Below are 23,533 nucleotides of genomic sequence, written 5' to 3'. Positions count from 1 at the left end.
CCTGTAAAACTGCCATCCCCCCTTTCCATCCCTTATGTCATTTCATCAATGAATGTGGTTTTACTGCTATTTCAACATTTAGATTCATCACCAGAAAATTAACTTATTTGACAATTTTCACCTGTTTCAAGTAAATTTTCACTTGAAATAAGTAGAACAAATCTGCCAGTGGAACAAGATTTATCTTCTTATTACAAGCAAAAAAATCTTGTTCCACTGGCAGATTGTTCTACTTATTTCAAGTGAAAATCTACTTGAAACAGGTGAAAATTGTTGTTTTTTCCAGTGGTGAGTCTTGTTCTGAGTGTAATAAGATTTCTTTACTAAAAAGACATTTTAACTAGAAATAGGACAAATATTCTTATTTTGAGTTTTTGCAGTGATCCATTTTACTTATCCTGTGAAGGACAGAGGCATATTGATAAGTTCAGAAAACTGTTTTTTAATTGTTGTGTTTTGATGTATTTGATGTAAGCCCAGTGGATATTTAAAGCGTTTTACAACTCGAGTACTGAATATATATCATAACTCATAACTTACATTTTTAAACTAAACTAAAAATGTAAGTTATAAGTTATCAGAATTGTGTGTATATATATATATATATATATATATATATATATATATATATATATATATATATATATATATATATATATATTTATATATATATATATATATATATATATATATATATATATATATATATATATATATATATATATAAATATATATATATATATATATATATATATATATATATATATATATATATATATATATATATATATATATAATGAGAGAGAGAGAATTTAAAAACACTCCCTTTTCAGTTTTGTAATTGTTTTTTCACCTCTATGAAAACAAAAAAAAAACTCATAACATGATTTGCTTTGAAAAATGCCTGTTATCATTTGTTCATAACTGACCATATTGTTAATATAAATGCCCTAAATCCACTATCAGAGTTTAGATTATCTTGCAAATCAATCGAGGCGTTCATTGGATGTATAACTAAAGAATAATAGTTGAAGGCTATAAATGTTCAAATACACCACAAATATGGTGATAGCTGTTTCCAGGAGCTTTCCTTTCTCTGTGAGTTATTTTTCCTTTATTTTCCTTTTTAGTTGTTGGGTTTGGTCTGACATTGTTTTTGTCTGTTTGTTAGTGTTTTAGCACCTCGGGGCCACCATAGAAGTGGCACCGTAAATTTTCTTCTTCTCTCATTTACTTAACAACTGAAAAGAAACAGAAAACTGCAACTCAAAGGGATGCCGCCTCCTCGCCGAGAGGGGGTGTGCATTGGTGGATTCTCCATCTGCAATCACCTGACTGGAGCGAGGAGCAGCGGTGACCAGACAGATGTCGGGATGCCACCATCAGTGGAAGGAGTCGCAGCGTTGGTGGCCATGCAGGTGGAAACGACACTCAAAATAAACGGATAAATAAGGCGGCTGTGGATGCAGATAACGCAACGCGCGGACCGTTATTGTGATTTACGGCCCGGTTGGCATTGGTGTTCCTGGTGGCGGATTAATAACCAGTCATAAAGAAGAGGGAGAAGGAGTGTGTGTTGCGGGACGACGGGGAGCGAAACCTCTAACGGAGGAGGGAAGACAAAGGGGGGAGTGTGTAGAAGAGGGAGAAGGGGAGTAGATAAAGCCCAGGCTGGGATCATGAGCTCCGCACTGCCTTACGACCCGCTCTCGGCACGTCCAAGTCCCAGCAGACGAGCTCTGGACTGGGAGCAGGAGCATCTGACCGTGCGACGCCTGTCCTCTCCGCGGCGCGTCAACCTGCTCACTCCTCCTCCTCTTCCTCGGCGACCCTCTGCCATCCCCGGCTACCTGCTGTCGCCCTACCGGGACCACGAAGAGCAGCTCCACCAGCAGCACCAGCGTCTGTCCCTGTCCGTCTGCTCCGAGGCCTCCCTGGCGCCCCCTGCCCCCCCACCTGTGGGTGCCGTCCCACCCTGCTGTCGCCCGGTGGGAGTCATGCACCTACTACGGTTCGGCCTCCTCGCCTTCAGCTGCCTCTTCTGGGCAGCGGGCTTGGCCATCTTCACCCTGGGCGTCTGGGCTCAGATCTCCCTGGCGGACTACATGACCCTGTCGGCCAACCGCTACCCCAACGCTCCGCTCATCCTCCTGGCCACGGGCGCCGCCGTCACCGCATGGGGGTTTCTGGGATGTCTCGGGGTGGCCGCCAACCTGCCCTGCGTCCTGAGGGCGTACGGGTTCTTTCAGCTCGCCGCCCTGGTGGCCGGCTTGGCGGCCGGACTCTCGGGCCTCTTCTACCGCGAAGACATTGCGGGAGGATTTCGCAGCGGCCTGCAGCGGGCGGTGGCAGGCTACACGGAGGACGAGGGCCGTGCCGACGCTCTAGACAGCCTGCAGAGGGCCTTGGAGTGTTGCGGGGCGGAGGGTTGGCGCGACTGGCTCACTTCGGACTGGGCCATCCAGCACATGACCTTCCTCCCCATGGACAACGGCACCTCGGTGTCCCTGCCGGACAGCTGCTGCGTGAGGCGGAAGGGCTGCAGGAACCGGCCGCTCCTGTCGGACGACATCGACGGAGTGGTGGCGGCGGGGATCCATCCACACGGCTGCTTCCGCAAAGTCTTCAGCTTGGTCAACGACAACGTGTTTCACATTGCCGCCACCGTGCTGGGGTTGGCCTTCACGCAGATCGGAGGCATCGCCCTCGCGTGTCTACTGGCCAACAAGCTGGCACCCAGGCAGCATGGACGTGTAGTGGCACATTAGAAAACCCGTCTAGAGATGTAGCCTAGGTACGCCAGGCTTTGACCTATTTGTTGAAGAAAAGAGATCTGGAATAAGTGACTGAGTGTAATAGAGCTGCAAAGACGGGCATTCGGCCCATTTGACTTACGGTGCAGAATGAAATCCTTTAAGTCCCGAGACTTCAGAAAATAAAACCCAACTCAACCATTGGGAAAAACGGTGAAAGATTACGAATTAAGAACTGCCTACATAAAACTTCTTGATGTTTTCTGGAGGTTGAACCGGGTTTGGGTCGGTGTATCTGGGTGTTTTCTGGGCTCTCATTCATTCATGACGCGTTTGGACTTAATTATTCTGCTGGCAGGAAATGGGTCATTATTCTGTTATATATTAAATTAAGCCCCCAACTTTGCAGCTGTATCATACTCCGTTGTGTCGGACAACGTCTCTTAGATTCCAAGTGAACGTAAACCGTCACCTGTTTCTAACGTTCAACATTGAAAACTAGGTTTTACAAGACTGGGTGCCAGTTGTATATAAGTAAGAACAAAAAAAAAACAACCTCTTCCTGTTTCGGCATGATTCAAATATCCTTGTCTATGTATAGTGTCCCCCCGTGACTGTAAACAGGAAAAGTGTGTACAGATGATGGATGGATGGATACCAGTGAGATGATTTGGTCTTCCCATGAAAAAAAACAAAAAGAGAAACATCCATTGTCCAGTTTGGTGCTCTTGAAAAGAACTAATTGATCACTTTTTGGTATATCATGCTCATCATATGGCAGTAGTCTTCACTGCGTAGAGATCGTGGCCGCTTGTAGACAGCTAGACGTCAACGTGTCCTTAGGTGGCTCAAAGCATTCGTTCACATTTAAGTTGAGCTGCGTTGCATGGCCCAGATCACGTGCAGCGCACTACGAGCATGAGGTTCAAGTCTGCAGATCAGATCAGCATTAACCAGGGTTTCACTTGTTTTTTTCCTCTTTGAGATCATCTAGTTATCAATTGTTTGATCTGTGCTTGAACAAGTACGCACATTTCTTTGAGTGTGACACACAAGCTTGTATATGGTTTTGCATTTGTGATTTTTTTAAAAGTCCATCCTCCTACACCATCATACCCCCCACCCCATTTGAATTAGGCTTTAATATTACCCCTGTAATTTATAACACAAAGTGCACATTCTGTGATGTATAATCTATTGTAATTGTTGTCAACAGCATGACTGAGATTGTAAACTTCATCTGTCGACTATGAATGAAAAATCTTTGCTTCATTACAGGATATTGATCTCACATTGGGTCTGGAAAGGTCAAGGTCCACTGCCCTTGAGGACATTACAGTAAATGCACAAACAGCCAACTGCATCCCTGTAATACACTATAAACGCAGCGTTTTATGGTTGCAAACATCAAAAACAAAATACGATGTGGAGCAAAGGATTGGTAATAAAAAGTATCTTTAATAAACATCTTCTGAAGCACGGCGAGTGTGTTTATGTTATTTTAGCAAAAATTGGCAGATTTCAATATCCTGTCTGCATTTTTAAAGAGCTCTGGAAGCAGCTTTATGTCTTTAAACTATGAATAGCCACACTGGAAGCGAGCCAAAGTGGTAAACTGTCTTTACTGAGAGAAATCAATCCCCACGAAGACCTCTGGCCAGGTGCTTCTGAGTTATGGCTGACTGAATTATATCTCAATTCTAGCTTCCACCTGAGACAGTGATTAGATCTGCCCTTGAAGGACGTCGTTTGAAGCAGCTTGGGCTCGGTTGAGCGTGATTAACAGCGTCGACGGACCATTTATTAGTTAATGAAACTCTAAAATGAAGTTTTCTCATGTTTAACACATAAATTAATGTTAAAACCTACATATGATCATGTGTGGAGACATCAGCTTCAAGCTGTGGCCTCCAAACAATGAGGACCACAGCTTTGTGCCATTGATTAGCCTACATATGCTCTCTGTCTGATGACACTGTGTGACGTTTGACCTATTTTTCCTGAGCTGTAGGCAACATCCCCACTGCTGCTTTCATCACACTCTGAGAGATATCTGAATATCTGCAGTCGGGGAAACCACGTGGGGTTTTGTGCGTGGGCTTGGAAACTATTTTGTGGCCAGCACAGCACCTAATGCTCTCAATGTTAGTACCAAAAGGGGCTTCAAATGACTCCAAATTGTGAAATTTGGACGTACTCAGTTAAACTAGGCCTAGGCTGGACGGGTGTGTCTCTGCCAGCGTCCTCAATCTGATAACTGGACCTCTTATGTGCCTTTTGATTTGCCTTTTTAGGAATTTAGGCGGCATCCTGCTGACTGGATAAATGTCTTAAACCTTGGATGTTAAACTCCTGGATTTGAACAGATTTAATCCATCCTGTTAGCCTTGGATGTTAAACTCCTGGATTTGAACAGATTTAATCCATCCTGTTAACATGCATTCAGGTTGTTTTTGTGAAAGAATGTCTGGGAGAAGTTTCACATGCTTGACTCGTTTGTTTGAACTGTGAAAAATGTGTTTGCTGAGGAGGAGCGTGTGAACCTCCAGGGTTTATCTCTCCTCCTCTCCTCCCCGCCTCCCCTAAGTCTGCCCTGCCCGGCATCTCGCTGCTTTGGGTTTCTCTCTCGGGTTTGCACAGCAGTAGTTTGTGCTTTTGTCCCACATTGCATTTGGCAGTTCTTCTCGTCGCCACCGCTCGAACCGTCGCTGCGCAAAAGGCGCTGCGCACCGGACCGGTGCTCGGAAATGTAGCTGCTGCGCGCACGGCGCTCTCCAAAAATGGACTTAAAATCCGAGCTCCTCAAGTCGGTCTGGTACGCTTTCACGTCGCTGGACGTCGAGAGGTGCGGAAAGGTCTCCAAATCACAGTTAAAGGTAAGCGGGGGAAGTTTGTGGGACATTTTTTCAAGATCAGGAAGCCGAGACTGAGCTGCGTCCCAGGAGAGATACAGACTGAAAACGCTTTACTTCACACAGCTCTCACACTTTTTCATATATATATATATATATATATATATATATATATATATATATATATATATATATATATATATATATATATATATATATATATATGTATATATGAAAAATCTTTGCTTCATTACAGGATGTTGATCATGTTTTTTTGGCTGCAGATAAATCAGTAGAATCAGTTTTGTTGTTTGAATGTACTTAGATTCTTCTGTGGCTCTGCAAAAAGCTGGAAAAGTTAAGAACCAACAGCCCACAAGTGTTTTAAATATTTGATCCCCGAGCCCAAATTGTAAAAACACTTCAAACCCCTTCAAACATAAGCGGCTCACATGTAGGGACAGGTTTGGGAACAGTTTCATGCTGAAGCTCAAAGTTCAACCCTTTCCTGTGGCTTAGAAAACAAATACTGACTTTACACTATTATTGGGGTTTTTTAAAGTAAAATACAGCATCTCTCTTATTCTCTCATCTCATCTCCCCCTCAGACGTTTTATTTTTGCCTGTTTACTTGCATTTCCATCCAGTCTTTACATGCCCCTGTTGCTTAGAGGAATCCAGGGAAATAGTAGACAGCTGTCCTGACATGTTTATAGCCACTGAGGACAAGCCGCCTCTGTTTGCGTGGGTGTTTGTGGGTATATGAAGAAACAAGGGAGGGTGCAGATACCTACCCCAGAATGCAAGCCTTGACCTTTGTACGTCTAGACCAGAGGTCTCAAACTCATTTTCACGAGGGCCACATCAGCATGATAGCTGTCCTCAAAGGGCCAGATGTAACTTACAAATGTAACTAAATGTAATCGAATGTAATGTAAAATAAATGTAACTATTTAATTTTAAATAACTCATTATTTATTATAACTTATTCAAGTGACAATTACAGTTGCAACATAAATCTTTTTAAATTGTGTCGGCTTATCAAAACGCACATAACTCCATTAATGAAGGATCAAACTGTCCAAGTGAATAAAGAAAAAATAACAAAACTGAGCTGCAAGGAACATGTATGACGTGTTACATTTTACAAAAAAAGGCTGCACACTGCCTTGCACCCAACTGATGGTTTGATAACAACAATTTGTCTGCATACACACATAACACCTGCAAACATGAAATAATTACAACAGCAACTACACATAAATAATATCTAATCAACTAAAAATACCAAAATAAAGGTTGACTCAGTTCACAACTATATTGGTCAAGTTTTTGGTTAGTTTTTGATGAGGAGACGCTGCCTGTCCTTGAACAAGTGGATTCTCTCTCTACTATCGATTGATCATGTTCTGAAAATGATAAACACAAAACAAAATGCAAGCAAAATCATTCAATTACACACGCTTTAACTGTTCTTCTTCTTGCTTGAATTACATTTTATTATATTTTAATTAAGTTTTTAAAAAAATGCAAATTTCTATGCATTTTAGACGTTTTGGGGATGTCCCTTTTTTTCGCTCGCCAACACTTGCATGGGAAAATTGTGAAATACGGAATCAACTGCGTTCCATATTGGTTCAATACGGAACGCAACTTTTAATTCCCAATTTCGTAACAATTCTGTATTTTGAGGGACAGGTGGCAAGGCCATGCGGGCCACATAAAATGACATGGGGGCCTTGAGTTTGACACATGTGGTCTAGACTCTAAAAGTGTCAGATTTGGGTCTGTGTTTCTTCTTCAGGTGCTTTCTCACAACCTGTACACTGTGCTGAACATCCCACATGACCCCGTTGCCCTGGAGCAACACTTCCAGGACGACGACGATGGGCCGGTGTCCAATCACGGCTACATGCCCTACCTCAACAAATACATCCTGGATAAGGTACGGCTTTTTCTTCAGCTTTCCCATGTTTGTATGTGGTGTCCATCTGTAGATGTAGATGAAGAAAGGCCACGTTTAAGACTGTCTGCTGGTTTCATATTAGCTGTTTGTGGGTTACCTGACACACCATGGGATCATGTTTAATGGACAAAAAGAGCATGAACACATCATAACCAGAAAAATACCTTCTTTTTTCTTTTTTTCTTTCAATATTTATGGCATTTAAAGAGTCACTTAGCATCTTATAACACACACAGCAACACAGCAGTATCACTATTTATTATACCTCTTATTATTCAGTTCCAAGTAAATAAATATATTAAAACTGTTTATAACATGCTTACATAGTTAGAGGCTGCTTAAAATGTTACCATGAGCTGAAACGTATCCACTTTTTGAGCAAAAGTGATGATACATTTGAATGTTTAACTTTTTAATACTAATTTAAAGTAGTGATGAGTCCGTGGATATCAAACATGTTTCTTTAAGAGAAAATTTAACCTCCAAGTGAAGACTTTGGTAACATAGTTTTGTCTTGTTTTCATTTATTTTTTTTAAATCTTATGTTAATTCCTGGTTTATAGATAGAAATAAAAACACAGATAAAACATGACGCCTGAGAGCAAGAGTTACTGTGATACCGAGGGAGATTAATCTAAAGGAAATAAATATTTATTACCGGTGGGGTTTTGTCGTCCTGGACGGAATCATTTCTGTCGTAGTATGAAAGTCATCACTGACAAAAAACTTTGTGTTCATCTGGAATGAGCCTCCCCTCTAAGAACTTCACCTAAAATATGCCGACAAAATGTCTTTTTTTGCATATCTGATGAGACTTTCTGACGGTGTCCGCTGATGTCTAACCCACATATCTAAATACAGATGTCCTTTTGTTTATCTTGAAATACCAGCCAACCGCGCTGCTTCCATGAAAGGAAACCTCCTTCAGAGTAGCATCGTTTTCTAGCCATCCAACCATTTTCTATACCCGGCTAAAAGCATCACTTAATTCAAAATCACAGTAAACTGGGCCTTCTACATATTTTATTAATGATTGATTATTGTCTCCAGTCTGTGTCTGGGCTGCTTATGAACTGTGCCCATGTCTTAAATAAGTAAACTCTCTAATATATTCTTTGTACTTTAAGTTTGAGTTTCATTTTAATGTAATTGTATTCTTTATTTCATTCAAAAAATAAAACAAACAATTCAATATAAATACAAATGTTCGTACATTGTGAATGAAAAGGGAGCAGAAGGAAGAAGAATCTTATCTACCGGTAATCCTTTTTCCAAGAAATAAATTCACAAATAACATAAATTAAAAATAAAATAAAAAACAACTAAGTAAATAAAAAACTAAAATAAAATAAGATAAAATTATCGCTGTCTATGGGTATGTCAATCAAACTTAACTAACATATTTCATTATATTTACTTAACATAAAGGCTTTAACTGTTCTTTTGAATGTAATGTTTGATTTGTATTCTTTGTTTTCTTTATTCAGATTGTTCCATAAACTGATTCCTTTCACAGAAACACAACGTTCCATCAATTTTGTCCTGCATCTTGGTTTTTTAAAAATCTCTGTTCCTTTTAAGTTATACTTGCTTTGTATTTTTTCAAATCTTTTCTGAGTGTTCAGTTTCAACACTGTTGCTTCAGAATACCAGTTTTACTGATATTTAATGACTTGGTTGGTGGTTTTACATTCTTACTTGAAAAAGTCTGCACTCTCGGTCGTATTTCTTAAATGTGATGCAGACATTATTGCTGACGTGGCATCTTTTATTAAGCAGCTTTCCATAAATCTGGCTTTGAGGAAGCATAAAGACCTAATCCCCGCTGGTTTGGCGATCTTTCACACCAGCCAATATAAAAATAACTTGTGTAATTTCAAGTTGAGTCAGCTGGAGTGTTGTTATGCATTTCCAGGTGAAAGAGGGGATGTTTGACAAAGAGAAGTTTGACGATCTGTGCTGGATGATGACCAAGAAGAAGAACTTCAAGGGCGTGCCGCAGGGATCGCTGCTGTCGGAGAGAGCCTGCTTCAAGCTCTTCTGCTTGTTCAACCTCTTGTCTGAGGACCGCTACCCACTGGTGATGATCGCAGAGGAGGTGAAAGACACTGACGAGGGAGGAGGGTTTAAAAAATGAAAAAGGAAATGGAGATTTCTGAGAAAACCTTTGCAGGAATTTTACTGAGAAAAATGTAAACGTGTTGATAAAATATGGCAAAAACACAGCGATCACATTTTAATCTGGTGACATTAGCGAGAAAAGTTGAATTTATGCAGCCAGAGGAACAAAGCAGCCTAAGAAATAATGTCGAGATCAAGTGTTATTTTGCAAACAAAAACAGCTTCTGTCAAAGTAAGACGGTTTTACATTTTTTCATGACAGAAAAAAAAAATCAAGTGCAAGTAAGTCAGTTAATGAGGCTCTTCCTTCCTCTACTTCCCCCATAATGCTCTTGGTTTCCTGTACCGCTGGAGACAAAAATAACTTATTCTGTAGAATGAGCCCTGTAGTTTGCTCCGTCAAACATGAATAAGTGTGCAACACATCAGCACATTGTCAGTCCAACAGTCCGGCTTAGGCTACACATCAGTATTTTATCTTTGTGTTTCTGTTTTTGTGAAGTTTTTCTGCAAATATTTGAAACCCTTTTAAGGTGGAGTATCTCCTCAAGAAGATCTCCACGGCGATGAACCAAGAGTGGGACGGGAAGCCCTTGGAAGACCTAATCTCCCAGGAGGCCGCAGTGCAGGAAGAGGGCATGTCTGTGTGGTCCTTCCTGGAGCACATGACCTCTGGGCAGCTGCTGAGGGTCATCAGCGCCGAGGCCTTCAGCCTGGCTCTGGACGAGGTGTTTCTGGAGATGTATCACAACGTCCTCAACAGGGTGAGTCATTTCCAGTGTTGGGTGTAACGCGGTACAAAGTATCGCGTTACTGTAACGAGATTACCTTCGCCAGTAACGCAGTAATGTACCGCGTTACAGTTGTAATTTGGGTAATCGCGTTATAGTTACTCTAAGACAAAAAACATTACGTTACTTTAGTTACTTTAAGCTTTTCAGCTAAATGTAGAACGGGAGAACAGAAAAGAAAATCAAACTTGCCTTTCATGCGTCTTCACGCGTTGCGCAACACTTGTCTGACTTAACGTGATTTTACGTGATTTTATGTGATTTTACGGGATTTTACGTGATTTTACGTGATTTTACGTGATTTTACGTGATTTTACGGGACTACGAATACACATTTGTGCTGATCTGGGCACTGCAGTAATAAGTTTCCAACTACAGGACTGTCAGAAAATTTGAATATTGTGATAAAGTTATTTATTTTCTGTAATGCAATTAAAAAAACAAAAATGTCATACATTCTGGATTCATTACAAATCAACTGAAATATTGCAAGCCTTTTATTATTTTAATATTGCTGATTATGGCTTACAGTTTAAGATTAAGATTCCCAGAATATTCACATTTTTTTAGATAGGATATTTGAGTTTTCTTAAGCTGTAAGCCATGATCAACAATATTAAAATAATAAAAGGCTTGCAATATTTCAGTTGATTTGTAATGAATCCAGAATGACATTTTTGTTTTTGTAATTGCATTACAGAAAATCACAATATTCTAATTTTCTGAGACAGTCCTGTATATGTTGTTCATTGGAAATCGAGTTATGTTGCAGCTCAGGTGATATTGTGGAGTAATCCAAAAGTAATGTAACTAGTAATGTAACTAGTTGCTTTCAGCAATCAGTAACTAAGTAGTGTAAGGGATTACTTTAAAAAAAAAAAGTAACTAGTAATATGTAATGGATTACTTTTTTTGAGTAACTACCCCAACACTGGTCATTTCATGTCCTGTCGGCCGGTTTATCTGCACTCGTGACGTTTTTATCTTTGTCTGATCTTCAGTTTGGTCCTTGTTTCCCAGGGTTACATGTGGAAGAAGGGGCATGTGCGCAGGAACTGGACGGAGCGCTGGTTCGTGCTGAAGCCCTCCTCCATGGCTTACTACGTCAGCGAGGACTTAAAGGACAAGAGAGGGGAAATCCAGTTGGATAAGAACTGTGTCATAGAGGTTGGTGAGGAAACAGTTTGGACGGGACTGTGGTTCACCCAGATTGGGGCTTATGCTGGTCTGCTGGGCAGCTGTGTGACGGCTTCCTCCTTCTTTTTCAGACCATTCCAGACCGGGAGGGCAAGCGCTGTTTGTTCTGTGTGAAAACTCACAGCAAAACCTACGAGATGAGCGCGTCTGACCAGCGGCAGAAGGTGGAGTGGACTCAAGGTGTGTGGGTGTGTATGGATGTAAGAATGAACGTTGCCATCCCAGGCTAAAATGTGCACTAGAGGCAGTACTCGAGTTGTAAAAAAAAAATCAGGGGGGATGGTGGATTTTATCATATGGGGACAGATAACTTGTGCTGATTACAAATAATATAATATAATACAAATAATAGCACTGACCAAAACACCTGCAAAATACTGCAGGAATGACATAGCAGCAGTTAAATGCAGCCTTCTGTAAACTTTAAATATCCACTGGGCTTACATCAAATACATCAAAACACAACAATAAAAAACACTTTTCTGAACTTATCAATATGACTCTGTCCTTCACAGGATAAGTAAAATGGATCACTGCAAAAACTCACAATCTTAACAAGAATATTTGTCTTATTTCTAGTTAAAATGTCTAATTTTAGTAAAAAAAATCTCATTACACTTAAAACAAGACTCATCACAACAATTTTCACCTGTTTCAAGTAGATTTTCACTTAAAATAAGTAGAAAAATCTGCCAGATCTTTTTGCTTGTAATGAGAAGATAAATCAAGTGATTTTCAAGTGAAAATTTACTTGAAACAGGTGAAAATTGTCAAATAAGTTATTTTATTTATCTGGTGTTATTTTTCTGGTGATGACTCTAAATTTTGAAATAGCAGTAAAACCACATTCATTGATGAAATGACATAAGGGATGGAAATGCAGGATGGCAGTTTTACAGCGGGGATGATTTGGACCGTTTTAATTTCCCCCCTCAACTCCAGTACTGACGAGAGGAAAGCATAAAAGGTCATTGGAGTGTGACATTCCTATGTCCAGGAAATATTCCAGACCCCCTGCAGAAATAGGGCCCTGACTATCACAAGAAACTCCTCACATCCTCCCCGTGAACTATTTAAACTGCTTTAATGGAAATATTATTGCACCATTGAATGCAGCACTCCAGCTATTCAGTCTACTGAAATAAACAGGACTGTGAAATTAAAATGCATTCATTTTATCAGAGCTGTTTAACTGCAACACCAACTAAACTTTCATATCAGGATCTGCTATTCTTTTGTGTTTATTGAAACACTTCCTTGTTGAACCCACTATGGTGTAAGCAAACTAGCGATAACATTCGTTAAGATTGTGTGAGAATATGCTTCGGGGGGAAGGATCTGTGTGTTATTTGTCTGGTGCTCCATAAGAAAACCAGTGAACACAATCAAATGTTAATACAAGCTTTATTATATCATGCACAATATTTTCCAGACGGAGGTACACTTTTCTCAAACCACAGAGGTAGGAGAGAAATGCCCACGGTGGTCATCGATCCAGCCCTATTTATACTGAAAAAGGAGGTGTTTTGTACGTGACACCCAAACATGTCACACCTTCAGCATTATATCTCTGTTTATTGCTTCCTACTTGAGGTGTTAACCCAAAAAAGATCTAAGACAACTAAAACTTTAAGAAAAACAGGATGGGACCCATCAGTTTTAAAACATCTGTTTCTATTTGTTGTCTTCACCCAAAGAAGAAAACTCAGCTAAACAGTCTTAACAGTCTAGTCATAAAGACCAGGAGGTGATCCTGCCCTGAGAGCAACAACCACTGTAGAATATTATAGAAAAACCCTTCAAACCTTTAAACAATTTCATAAAATCCTAACAGGAGTAAGGCTACTTTTTGAGCTACTGACCTTCAAGTGTTTCCACAGTCCTCGGTGAGATCCATTGTTTGTAAAGTTAAAGTATAGTCTGTAATGTTGGAGAGCTAGCAAGTGGCACCTCCTCTAAGCCCCGCCCCCTCCTCCCCCTCCCGTCAGCGCTCCGTCCCCACAAACTTTGGGGAACGCGCATTTGCAGGACTTGAGTTTTCCAGGACATTTTGGACAGCACATTTTCAACAAAACTACCCCATGTCTCATTCACTTGTAAGCGAGGCCGGTTTTAGGGGGGGGCAGGGGTGGGCTGTGCCCACCCAAACGTGCGTCCTGCCCACCCAATCAAAGTTAAGGGGATCTTTTATTTTTTTATAATTTTATTTTTTTATAAATATAAAAAAATATCACAGAATATCTGTACCGTTTCTGATTGGGTGGGCAGGGTGGATGGGTGCGCATCATTTTTAGACACAACAATGACAATTCCACAAATACCACAAAAGTTGTGTCTTGGCGGAGGGACCCGACGTCCCAGCAAAATGAGCACAACAGATAAGAGAATTGTTCAGAACAGCACACAGAGCACACACTGAAGGCTGATTTATGGTTCCGCGTTACACCAACGCAGAATGGTGCGCGTCGCCGCGTAACCTACGGCGTAGGCAACGGCGTACCTTACGGCGTAGCCCTATGGCGTAGCCGTGGCTCCAGAGCCTGCACGGCACCGCAGCCCACCACCACCCGCACCGGCGCTCTCCGCCCTCGCCGGGATGGAGACGCCTCCATCCCCACGGACCCCACGGGCCGTAGCAGACCCCAGTAACAGACAACCTGCGCCGCAGAATCGCACTCTTTTTTTAGCCTTTTTAGCAGGGCGAGCCGTTACATTCGACGTGACGAGTGCGCGCATGGGACAGAGGGGGGCGTGGGCGGGACTTAAAATGAAGGGATCTGATTGGTTCTTTCCCCCCTGCCAATCCTCTGGTCCTCTGACCAATCCGTGCCATTCGGTGCACAAAAAACAGATTGGTCAGAGTTTTTACAGGATTAAAGCTGTCAGAGAGGTCGGATGTTTTTCTTTCCTTTTTCTGAACACATTATTCACTCGCTACTCTCAGGATGAAAGGACCATTTCACCCAGTATAACAATAAATGTTTTTGAATACAGACTATACCTTTAAATCTAAAATCTAATAAACTTGAAGCCTTAGAGATTGTACTTTTATGTTGCTATAGTCTGAATTTCAAGAGTTAGCTCCACCAGTTAGCATGTGGCTAACTTATCCACACTTTAACAAAACACCTTAACTGCTAGATTGTGAGTTAACCCCTTAAACCCAGGCTAATCTCATGCTTATGTTCTTATATGGCATTTGGGGGCGCCAGGGCTTAAACCCCAGCTGCAGCTCACGTTGAATGTGACGATCGCATCACAGCAAGGACAGGTTCAGCTTATTCAAACTGAAATGTCTTTAACTTAGAGACAACAACCCAAACTACAGCCATCCTGCTTGCCTCTTCCCGAGAGTCATGTTTAAAACACATTTAAAACAACCTCGGTTGGCCAAAGTGCTAAAGCACATTAAAAATCCCCCAAAATCATCAATAAAAGGAGAAAATATATCTAATAAAACAAAAATAAAAGTATAAAAACAGACAACAGTGTCTACCAAAAATGTAAGGACAACAATTCAACAGAAAAAGCTCTATCGCTTCTGATTTTCAGTTTGGATCTGGGTAACAGTTTATAAACGACGAAGCCACAACTTAACTTGCTGATTCTTTTCGTCTGACAAGAATATTTAGGTTTTCAAATACCTGACATGTTTCAGCGATTAATTCCACTTTCATCAGTATCTTGGTGACTCTGATGAAGGTGGAAATAATCGCCGAAACATGTCAGGTATTTAAAAACCTAAATATTCTTCTCTGACGAAAAGAATCAGGAAGCCACAACTGAGCCATCCCAAAATAGAGGGCGTAATTATCTCATCGACAGGTAACAAAGTAGCTCTCCCCAGGTCTTTAGAGGGAAAGCAGGCTTTTACCTGACTTAAACCTTGTAAATGAAAAAGTTGCACTCTAATCACTGAGCAAATCTGTCCAATATCACACGAAAAACGCCCATGTGACACTTTTTGAAGTCACAGCAGTTGAGGTCGAGCATTTTTACCTCCAGGTGAAACCACAGAGTCTAAAGACAGAGCGGTGCAGTTACAGAAGCTTCCTTTTTTTGTGTTTTTTTTTTTTTTTTTTAGATTATTGTTTTTTTTTAGATTTTTGTTGCACTTTATTGACTGTTTTGAGGCAGAGAGAGGGGGAAGACATGCAGTAAAGAGTCACGGGCCAGGAGCTGAACCCGGACTCCCTGCACAAGGACCACAGCCAGTACTGGAGTTGAGGGGGGATGAGGGGGGATGGCACCCCCCCTGAAATAAAAACAGTCAAAATCATCCCCCCTGTAAAACTGCCATCCCCCCTTTCCATCCCTTATGTCATTTCATCAATGAATGTGGTTTTACTGCTATTTCAACATTTAGTCATCACCAGAAAAATAACTTATTTGACAATTTTCACCTGTTTCAAGTAAATTTTCACTTGAAATAAGTAGAAAAATCTGCCAGTGGGACAATATTTATCTTCTTATTACAAGCAAAACAATCTTGCTCCACTGGCAGATTTTTCTACTTAAATTTAAGTGAAAATCTACTTGAAACAGGTGAAAATTGTTGTTTTTGCCAGTGATGAGTCTTGTTTTAAGTGTAATGTGATTTTTTTTTTTACTAAAATTAGACATTTTAACTAGAAATAAGACAAATATTCTTGTTAAGGTTTTGAGTTTTTGCAGTGATCCATTTTACTGAAGGACAGAGTCGTATTGATAAGTTCAGAAAACAGTTTTTTATTTTTGTGTTTTGATGTATTTGATGTAAGCCCAGTGGATATTTAAAGCTTACAGAAGGCTGCATTTAACTGCTGCTATGTCATTCCTGCAGTATTTCTGCAGGTGTTTTGGTCAGTGCTATTATTTGTAATATATTATATGATTTGTAATCAGCACAAATTATCTGTCCCCATAAAATAAAATCCACCACCCCCCCAGATTTTTTTTTTTTTTTACAACTCGAGTACTGCATATAGGAAATACAGGTAGTGTAGTCCACTATAAGAGAAACGCTTGGGTGGAGCAGGTGTCTCGATTGGGTTGGATGCTTAAAACAGTCCCGACTGCTGCGACTGTGTTTAACAGAAAGTTCTGTGGTCGCCTGAAATATTTATAGATGATAAACTGATCACAGCTGAACTCAGTAACAATGATTAGCTTGCTTTGATAAAAATAGTAAAGTTTTAACTTAAACCTCTCTCAAACTTAATGAAAGCTAACCAACATCTAACTCTTTTACTCACAGAAATACAACATGTATCGATATGTTTGTGCTTTTGTGGACCCCTCAGCTATTCAAACAGCGCTCCGTCTTCAGAGTGAGGGGAAGTCCTCCCACCACCACGAGCTCAAGCTGAGGAGACGGATCCAGCGGGAGCAGAGTGTCCGAGAGCGCAGCCGCAGCGCCCGCAGCAGCAACAGCAGCCGCAGCAGCCAATCAGACGACTGCAGCGTCCAAGAGATGGACAAGCTGGAGAAGGAAAAACAGGATTTAGAGATTGAAAACATCATTCAGGTAGGTTTGTCATTTTCGCACTCACTGGCAATGATTGCAGCCATGGTGTTTACCCACAAACCCGTGTTTTCGCAGCACGCACGGGAAATGGAAAGTCGGCGAAGAGAGGCGGAGGAGAGAGAGAGGAGGAAACAGAGGGAGGTGCAGATGGAGCTGGAGAGACAGCTAAGAGAGGCCGAGATGGTGAGGAAACCTTTGCCAGATGACAACACTTATTTATAGTTCTTCTGAAAAACATTTCAGTGTCCATCTCATTGACTCTGATTTCAAAACGTTGGCATTATAAAACTCAGTCTTAACCTTTAACAGAGTGGAGAAATGGTTACGTTCTTCCCGGAAAGGTGACTGGGGTATAAGTCAGTTTTGTGTGTGTGTGTGTGTGTGTGTGTCCAGCTGAGAGACAGCATGCAGGCCGAGATGGACGAGAAGGAAAGGAGAGCTGAGCTGCAGAAGAAGAAGATCCATGAGTTGGAGCTGACTCAGGAGAAACTAGAAGTTGCTTTGAACATAGAGATCCAGGCTCGGATGGAGGAGGAGCGGGCCAGACAGGAGCTGGAGGGGTAACTGTACTTTAGCAAGATCTCTTTTACTATTTTTGGAGGGAAAACTATCTTTCTGCAGTAGGGATGGGCGGTATGGACTAAAAAATCTATCACGATAATTTCTGGCATTTATCCCGATAAAGATAAAAATGACGATAAAAAAAATACCAATTCAACTCTATCTTTTTAACTATAAATCCATCACCACATTCAGTCTTTGGAGCCCCCAAATCACTGCTCTAAAAGAATACTCAATGCTACTAAACTACACCAATTAAATTGAATTAATAAAAACCAATTAAATGAGTACACCTGTACTGCAAAACTGTAATGACTCAAATGAAACAAGTTTGAAATGTAAGAACAGATTCAACATTTATTCAAACTGTATGGCTTAAACAGTAGGATAACAGTGCAAACAGCAAAAGTACCATTGTCCTTCAAGTTTTCTTAGCTTATAAAATCACAAAGTAGAAAAAAATCCAACCTGATAAATAAAGAAACAGTACAAATAAATAAAAGCCATCCTTTGCACTCACTGTTTTTTGCAGACTCTGCACATAATAGATGATGTTTGCTCCTCGTCACTCTTTTTAAATCCAAACCATTTCCAGAGCTGGAGCTGGAGCTTCGTTTAACAACGAGCTCCTCGCTCTCAGATCCGCCTTCCGCCATGTTTGTTACACAAAAACGTCATCAATGGGAATTTATCGTTTTTACTGCGAGATGACAAATTCTTACCGTGGGGAATTTTTTTGACGGTATGTCATGAACGGTAAAATATCGCCCATTCCTACTCTGCAGCGACTAGATATCTAACAGATTAACTGGTGGGCTACTTTGATCATGCACCGAACTTCTCACAAACTCACACATCTTGCACACTGTTATATTTTATATTTCACCTCCTAAGGTTGTTGGAAGCTGAAGAGGAGAAGAAGAGGCAGTTTATGCTCCTGCAGGAGCAGCAGAGGGTCTTGCAGAGACTGAGTCCTGCACACGAAGCCTCAGACTGCAAGGTGGACAAGGACGCCCCCTCGGCCCTCTACTCGGCTTCCCAGGAGCTCCAGAATTTGCAGGTGTCGCGCCAGCGGAGCCACCGGCACCTCGAGGTGGGAAAGACCGCACGTGCAGCGCAATATATTCAGTTATTTTCCGACGCGAACACTGATGACGCTGCTGGTTGAATTCCCAGGAGATGCAGGAGAGGCTGAGGAGTGCCAGCCAGCACGTACGGCACTGGAACGTCCAGCTGAACCGCCTCATGACGCCCATCAGTCCTGCAGGTGCAGTATCACTTTTGATTGAATCCTCCCTGCAAGACTACGGGTTAAGTGAAAATTATGAATAAAAAAATAAATATGGTTGGACATTAAAAGTAAGGAGAAGAGTCTATGCCTGCTGCGGGCGTCATAATAACCATAACATTTTCCTCCTTAAATGTTTAAAAAAGCAGAATGCAGTAAAAAGTGTGGTTAGTATGATAATAAAAAAAATCACTCATGGTTAAATGTAAAATGTTTTACAAAGGCTGGTTTGTCTTTTGTTTTTGTCTGTTTATTTGGTTTAATTTACCTCAAGAGTGTCGTTAATTGCGCCGCTGCCAAATACTTCATTAAAACATCATAGGCATTCAAAAAAAAACATGTTTTTTAAGATTAAAATTTAAAACAAAGGATCTGTTTTTGTTTTTTTGTCTATCCTTAATCTTGTAATATTACATTTTTGCTGAGTTATCATTGAACATTTGACTGAAATTTAAAAGGAAAATCTGTGATTAATTGAGCCTCGATGAACCAACAGACATCTGAAAAAGGATTGTCACTTTACTATTTGTTGTGAGATATTATAACTCCCTGTTTATTTTTCAGGAGTGTTATACTTATCTAACTTGTCATTTTGTCCATGTTTAAAATCTTCATTATAATAGTAATGGTAGTTAAAGCTGCTAGATAAATGAAAGCATTATATATATTTACCATGTTGGCACCTCAAAATAATTAATGTACTTTTACCGCTACTTTCAGCAACTGGTTGCATTATTGGTTTTACATACACTTCAGGGCTTAAAATTATTTTTTTTGTTATGTTACGTGAATACAAGAAACTGCAATTCACCTATGATGGAATAGATACCTGGAAATCTTGAATGATGGTGACTGTAAAGTTTTCAGTCGTAGCACTTCAGGACTTTAACTCAGGCTTCGCTGGTCAGCAGCTCATATAATAATAATAATGATGATAATAATACATTTTATTGATAAGCCCATTTCTCAGTGGGACCTTACACAAAACATCAATAATAAAAATAACCAAAAAATGTATTCATTTTAATGAGAATTAATTAATTTCCCTTCGGGATTAATAAAGTATTTTGAATTTGAAAAGAGTAATGGAATAAAACTTAAGCAAAATATGAACAAATTAAAAAGATTAGAAAAGACAACAAGACTTCTATTCATTTCACACAAGTAAATACAGTGAAAAAAGTCAGATATTTTCACGTTACTGAAAACAAAAAATGTATGCAATTGATTACAAATTAAGAGTTATACTTCAATCACATTTTTCAGTGAAAGCTGGTAAGCTGATTTTAACATTTCATTTCATAATGAAAGCATATACTTCTTTAGATTTGTTTTGTGATCTTTAAAAAAGCATCTTGAGCCTAAAGCTCCTTAAAATACACACAGTTGAGGAGAATATGTAATATGTAGCTCTCCAAAGAATAACTTCTGCCTTGGTCGACTCGCCCTGACGGCCCAAAACATTTGGCCCAAACATGACCCACATCTGTGGGCGTCTTTTAGTCCACTTTTAGTCTTGATTTGTGCTCTTCACCACATTTTGCCCTCCAAACATTTGCTATAACCCATGTCAGAACCAACCATATCACATCTGGGCTACATGTGGCCCTCCCGAGCCATGTCATACCCAGAGTTTGGTCCAACTCCAGACCTCTGGATCCCATCTGCCAGAGATATTGCTTGCCTTTGCTGTAAGAGAGCCACATGTGCCAGAGAAAAGGCCCCGATCTATGGAGCCAAATCAAGGCCAAAAGTTTTGCTAATTTGAAAATAAATTTGAACCTGAAAATTCTTTTTTACAGTTTCAATTTTTTTTTCAGTATCAGATCTTTTTATTTCAGTTTCAGATCTTTTTTTTCAGTTTCACATCTTTTTTTTTTCAGTTTAAATTTTTTTTTCAGTTTCAGACTTTTGGCCCCGATCTGGCGTGAAACTGGAAAAAAAAGATGTGAAACTGGAAAAAAAAGATTTGAAACTGAAATAAAAAGTTCTGAAACTGAAAAAAAGATCTGATACTGAAAAAAAAAATTGAAACTGTAAAAAAGAATTTTCAGGTTCAAATTTTATTTTCAAATTAGCAAAACTTTTGGCCTTGATTTGGCTCCATACAGATCAGGGTCACATGTGTCTGTTATTTGGGTGTTTTCTTCTCATATTTAAAACTGTGTGGTTAAAATACTTTTTTTTTTCTTTTTTTTTTTCACCGTAGAGCGTTTGGAAAGTCGCCTTATGTCAACACACGTGTGTCCCAAAAAGGAAGGAGCGCTGGCCAGCAATGAATTCATTTCAAAGTTTAAGATAAGAGGCAACCAGCACAGTCGGATACGAGGAGACGAACACGACGCGCTGGACGAGCTGATGGGGTCCGCTCACCTGTCGGATGAATCGGATGAATCACAGCGGAAACCCAATGGACGTTTTTAATCACCGTGGTGACTTGGTGATATTTGAGAGTGATAAGAAAGAGAAGAGTGGGGTATAAGATATTTACAAGATAGAAAGCAAAGTCCATCCATCCATTTCCTATACGTGCTTCATCCTGTTCAGGGTAAGAAAGAGGATAACTGGAGCCTCTCTGTGCTAAACCCTGGACAGGTCACCACCCCATCACAGGACCACGGAGACGCTCATGATCAATTTAAAATCACCAGATAGCCTAATTTGTACGGAGACCGCTGGAACAGCTGGAACAGCTGGAGACGGCACACCAGTGTTCAGGGGGCCGTGCAGACTCCACACAGTAAGACTCCAACTGAGATTGAAACCAAAACCTTATACCAGTGAGGCCACAGCGCCCACCAACACCACGCAGTGCCCCTAAAAAAAGCTTTGCATCATATTTATAACTCATCTAAGACTCACTGAGATTCACAGTCTTGTACAATAAAGTTTACTGCTGGATAATAAAATGTGTGCGTTGTTTCTCATTTTTATTTCACACTACTACAATTAAATATTAATCAGGAGTACAAACTTACTTTCACTGTAGTTTTTCTGCAGCATCACTGCTGTAATCGGACCCAGTAACAAATAAAAAAAACCATGTTATGCATCTCATTTCAGTAAAACACTGCAGTGATGCAGTCAAGCCCGATCGATAAATTGACAAGCGGCTGCCAGTTATAGTTACGTAATTATGTTGATTCATTTGTTGAGGTTATATAAAATACAAAGTTATGTTTGTACCCCAGAGAAAGATATCTTTGTTTATGATTATTTATGACTTTTTAACCCCTGCAGCTGCAATGCATGGTGAGATTGCTTTGAGATACATTGACAGAGTTTCAAGAAAACAAGAAAGTCCTGTTATGGTCATATTTGAACGGTTTTCAAGTTCAAGTTCAAGTTCAAGTTTATTTATAAAGCACTTTAAAAACAACAGCTGACCAAAGTGCTGGACAACCGAAAGGAAAATAAAAACAAAACAGGACAACATAAAACGCATAAATAGAATAAAACAATCATGGCAAGTTAAATGCTAGTGAGTAAAAATTAGTTTTAAGGTGAGATTTAAAAACAGCCATAGAAGGAGCCAGGCGTATGTGCATTGGCCGCTCGTTCCAGAGTTTGGGGCCAGTTACTGTAAAGGCCCAGTCACCTGCTCTTTGGCCTGGAGGGTGGTGGGGGACTGGTAGGCGGATTTATGCTAAATTCATTCATAGTATAGTTTAAAAAATGTTGAATTTTGAAATAATTGTAAGATTAATTGTAAATGCTCTAAAGACAGTGGAGATGATTGTGGACTACAGGAGGAACGCAGCCCCACCGGCCCCCATCACCCTGTTTGACTCTCCAGCAGACACTGTGGAGTCTTACCACTTCCTGGGGACCATCATATCCCGGGACCTCAAGTGGGAGCTGAACTTAACCTCCCTCATCAAAAAAGCACAGCAGAGGATTTACTTCCTGCGACAGCTGAAGAAGTTCAACCTGCCAAAGAAAGTGATGGTGCAGTTCATCAGTCCATGTGGTTCAGGACTGTGGTTCAGTCCATCAGGACCAAAACCTCACGCCATAAAAACAGTTCCTCTCCGACTGCAGCTGGCCTCATCAACAAGGCCCCGGACCCCCCTCTCTCCCGTCTACCACGGACTGTCCCCCCACCCCACTCTACGTTACATTAACGGAAAGACCCCACTTCTGACCTTATGCGTCACATTAACGCACATCCCAGGTCACCTTTGTACAGACTCATTACTCAGGCACTTTAAAACCAACATGTTGTACATTTTTTCTATTAATATTATTTGTTCTTTTGTATTGAACCAATCACCACAACAAATGCCTTGTGTGTGTTATACGGAAGATTATTAGGGCCAGGCAGGAGAAAAATAAAAATAATATTTTAGAGGAGGATGATTTTTTTTTCATTATGCACTTCAAGAAAAAAGTCGAAATGTCGAGAAAAAAGTTGAAATGTCGAGATGAATGTTGAAGTACAATTTCGAGGAAAAAGTCGAAATGTCGAGAAAAAAGTCGAAAATGTTTAGAAAAGTCG

General features: G+C 40.4%; 2 protein-coding genes across 2 annotated transcripts; both read left to right on the top strand.

The window, feature by feature from the left end:
* Positions 1–1,679: 1,679 nt before the first annotated feature.
* On the top strand, positions 1,680–2,822 carry LOC133424419 (tetraspanin-7-like). Its single transcript, XM_061715026.1, has one exon. The coding sequence runs from the start codon at positions 1,680–1,682 to the stop codon at positions 2,766–2,768; it is 1,089 nt and encodes a 362-aa protein (XP_061571010.1). The 3' UTR covers positions 2,769–2,822.
* Positions 2,823–5,376: 2,554 nt separating this feature from the next.
* def6c (DEF6 guanine nucleotide exchange factor c) lies at positions 5,377–21,944 on the top strand. Its single transcript, XM_061714786.1, has 12 exons — positions 5,377–5,629; positions 7,410–7,550; positions 9,487–9,669; positions 10,226–10,456; positions 11,504–11,650; positions 11,752–11,860; positions 16,963–17,186; positions 17,262–17,369; positions 17,580–17,746; positions 18,642–18,840; positions 18,924–19,014; positions 21,245–21,944. Exons 1-12 carry the CDS (start codon positions 5,534–5,536, stop codon positions 21,457–21,459), a joined length of 1,911 nt encoding a protein of 636 aa, XP_061570770.1. The 5' UTR covers positions 5,377–5,533; the 3' UTR covers positions 21,460–21,944.
* The last annotated feature ends 1,589 nt before the right edge of the window (positions 21,945–23,533 follow it).

The sequence above is a fragment of the Cololabis saira genome, chromosome 23, assembly GCF_033807715.1.
Source record: "Cololabis saira isolate AMF1-May2022 chromosome 23, fColSai1.1, whole genome shotgun sequence".
In the NCBI taxonomy this organism is placed as follows: domain Eukaryota; kingdom Metazoa; phylum Chordata; class Actinopteri; order Beloniformes; family Belonidae; genus Cololabis; species Cololabis saira.
The sequence above is the reverse complement of the archived record's forward strand: the minus strand, read 5'-3'. Positions and strand labels throughout refer to the sequence as shown.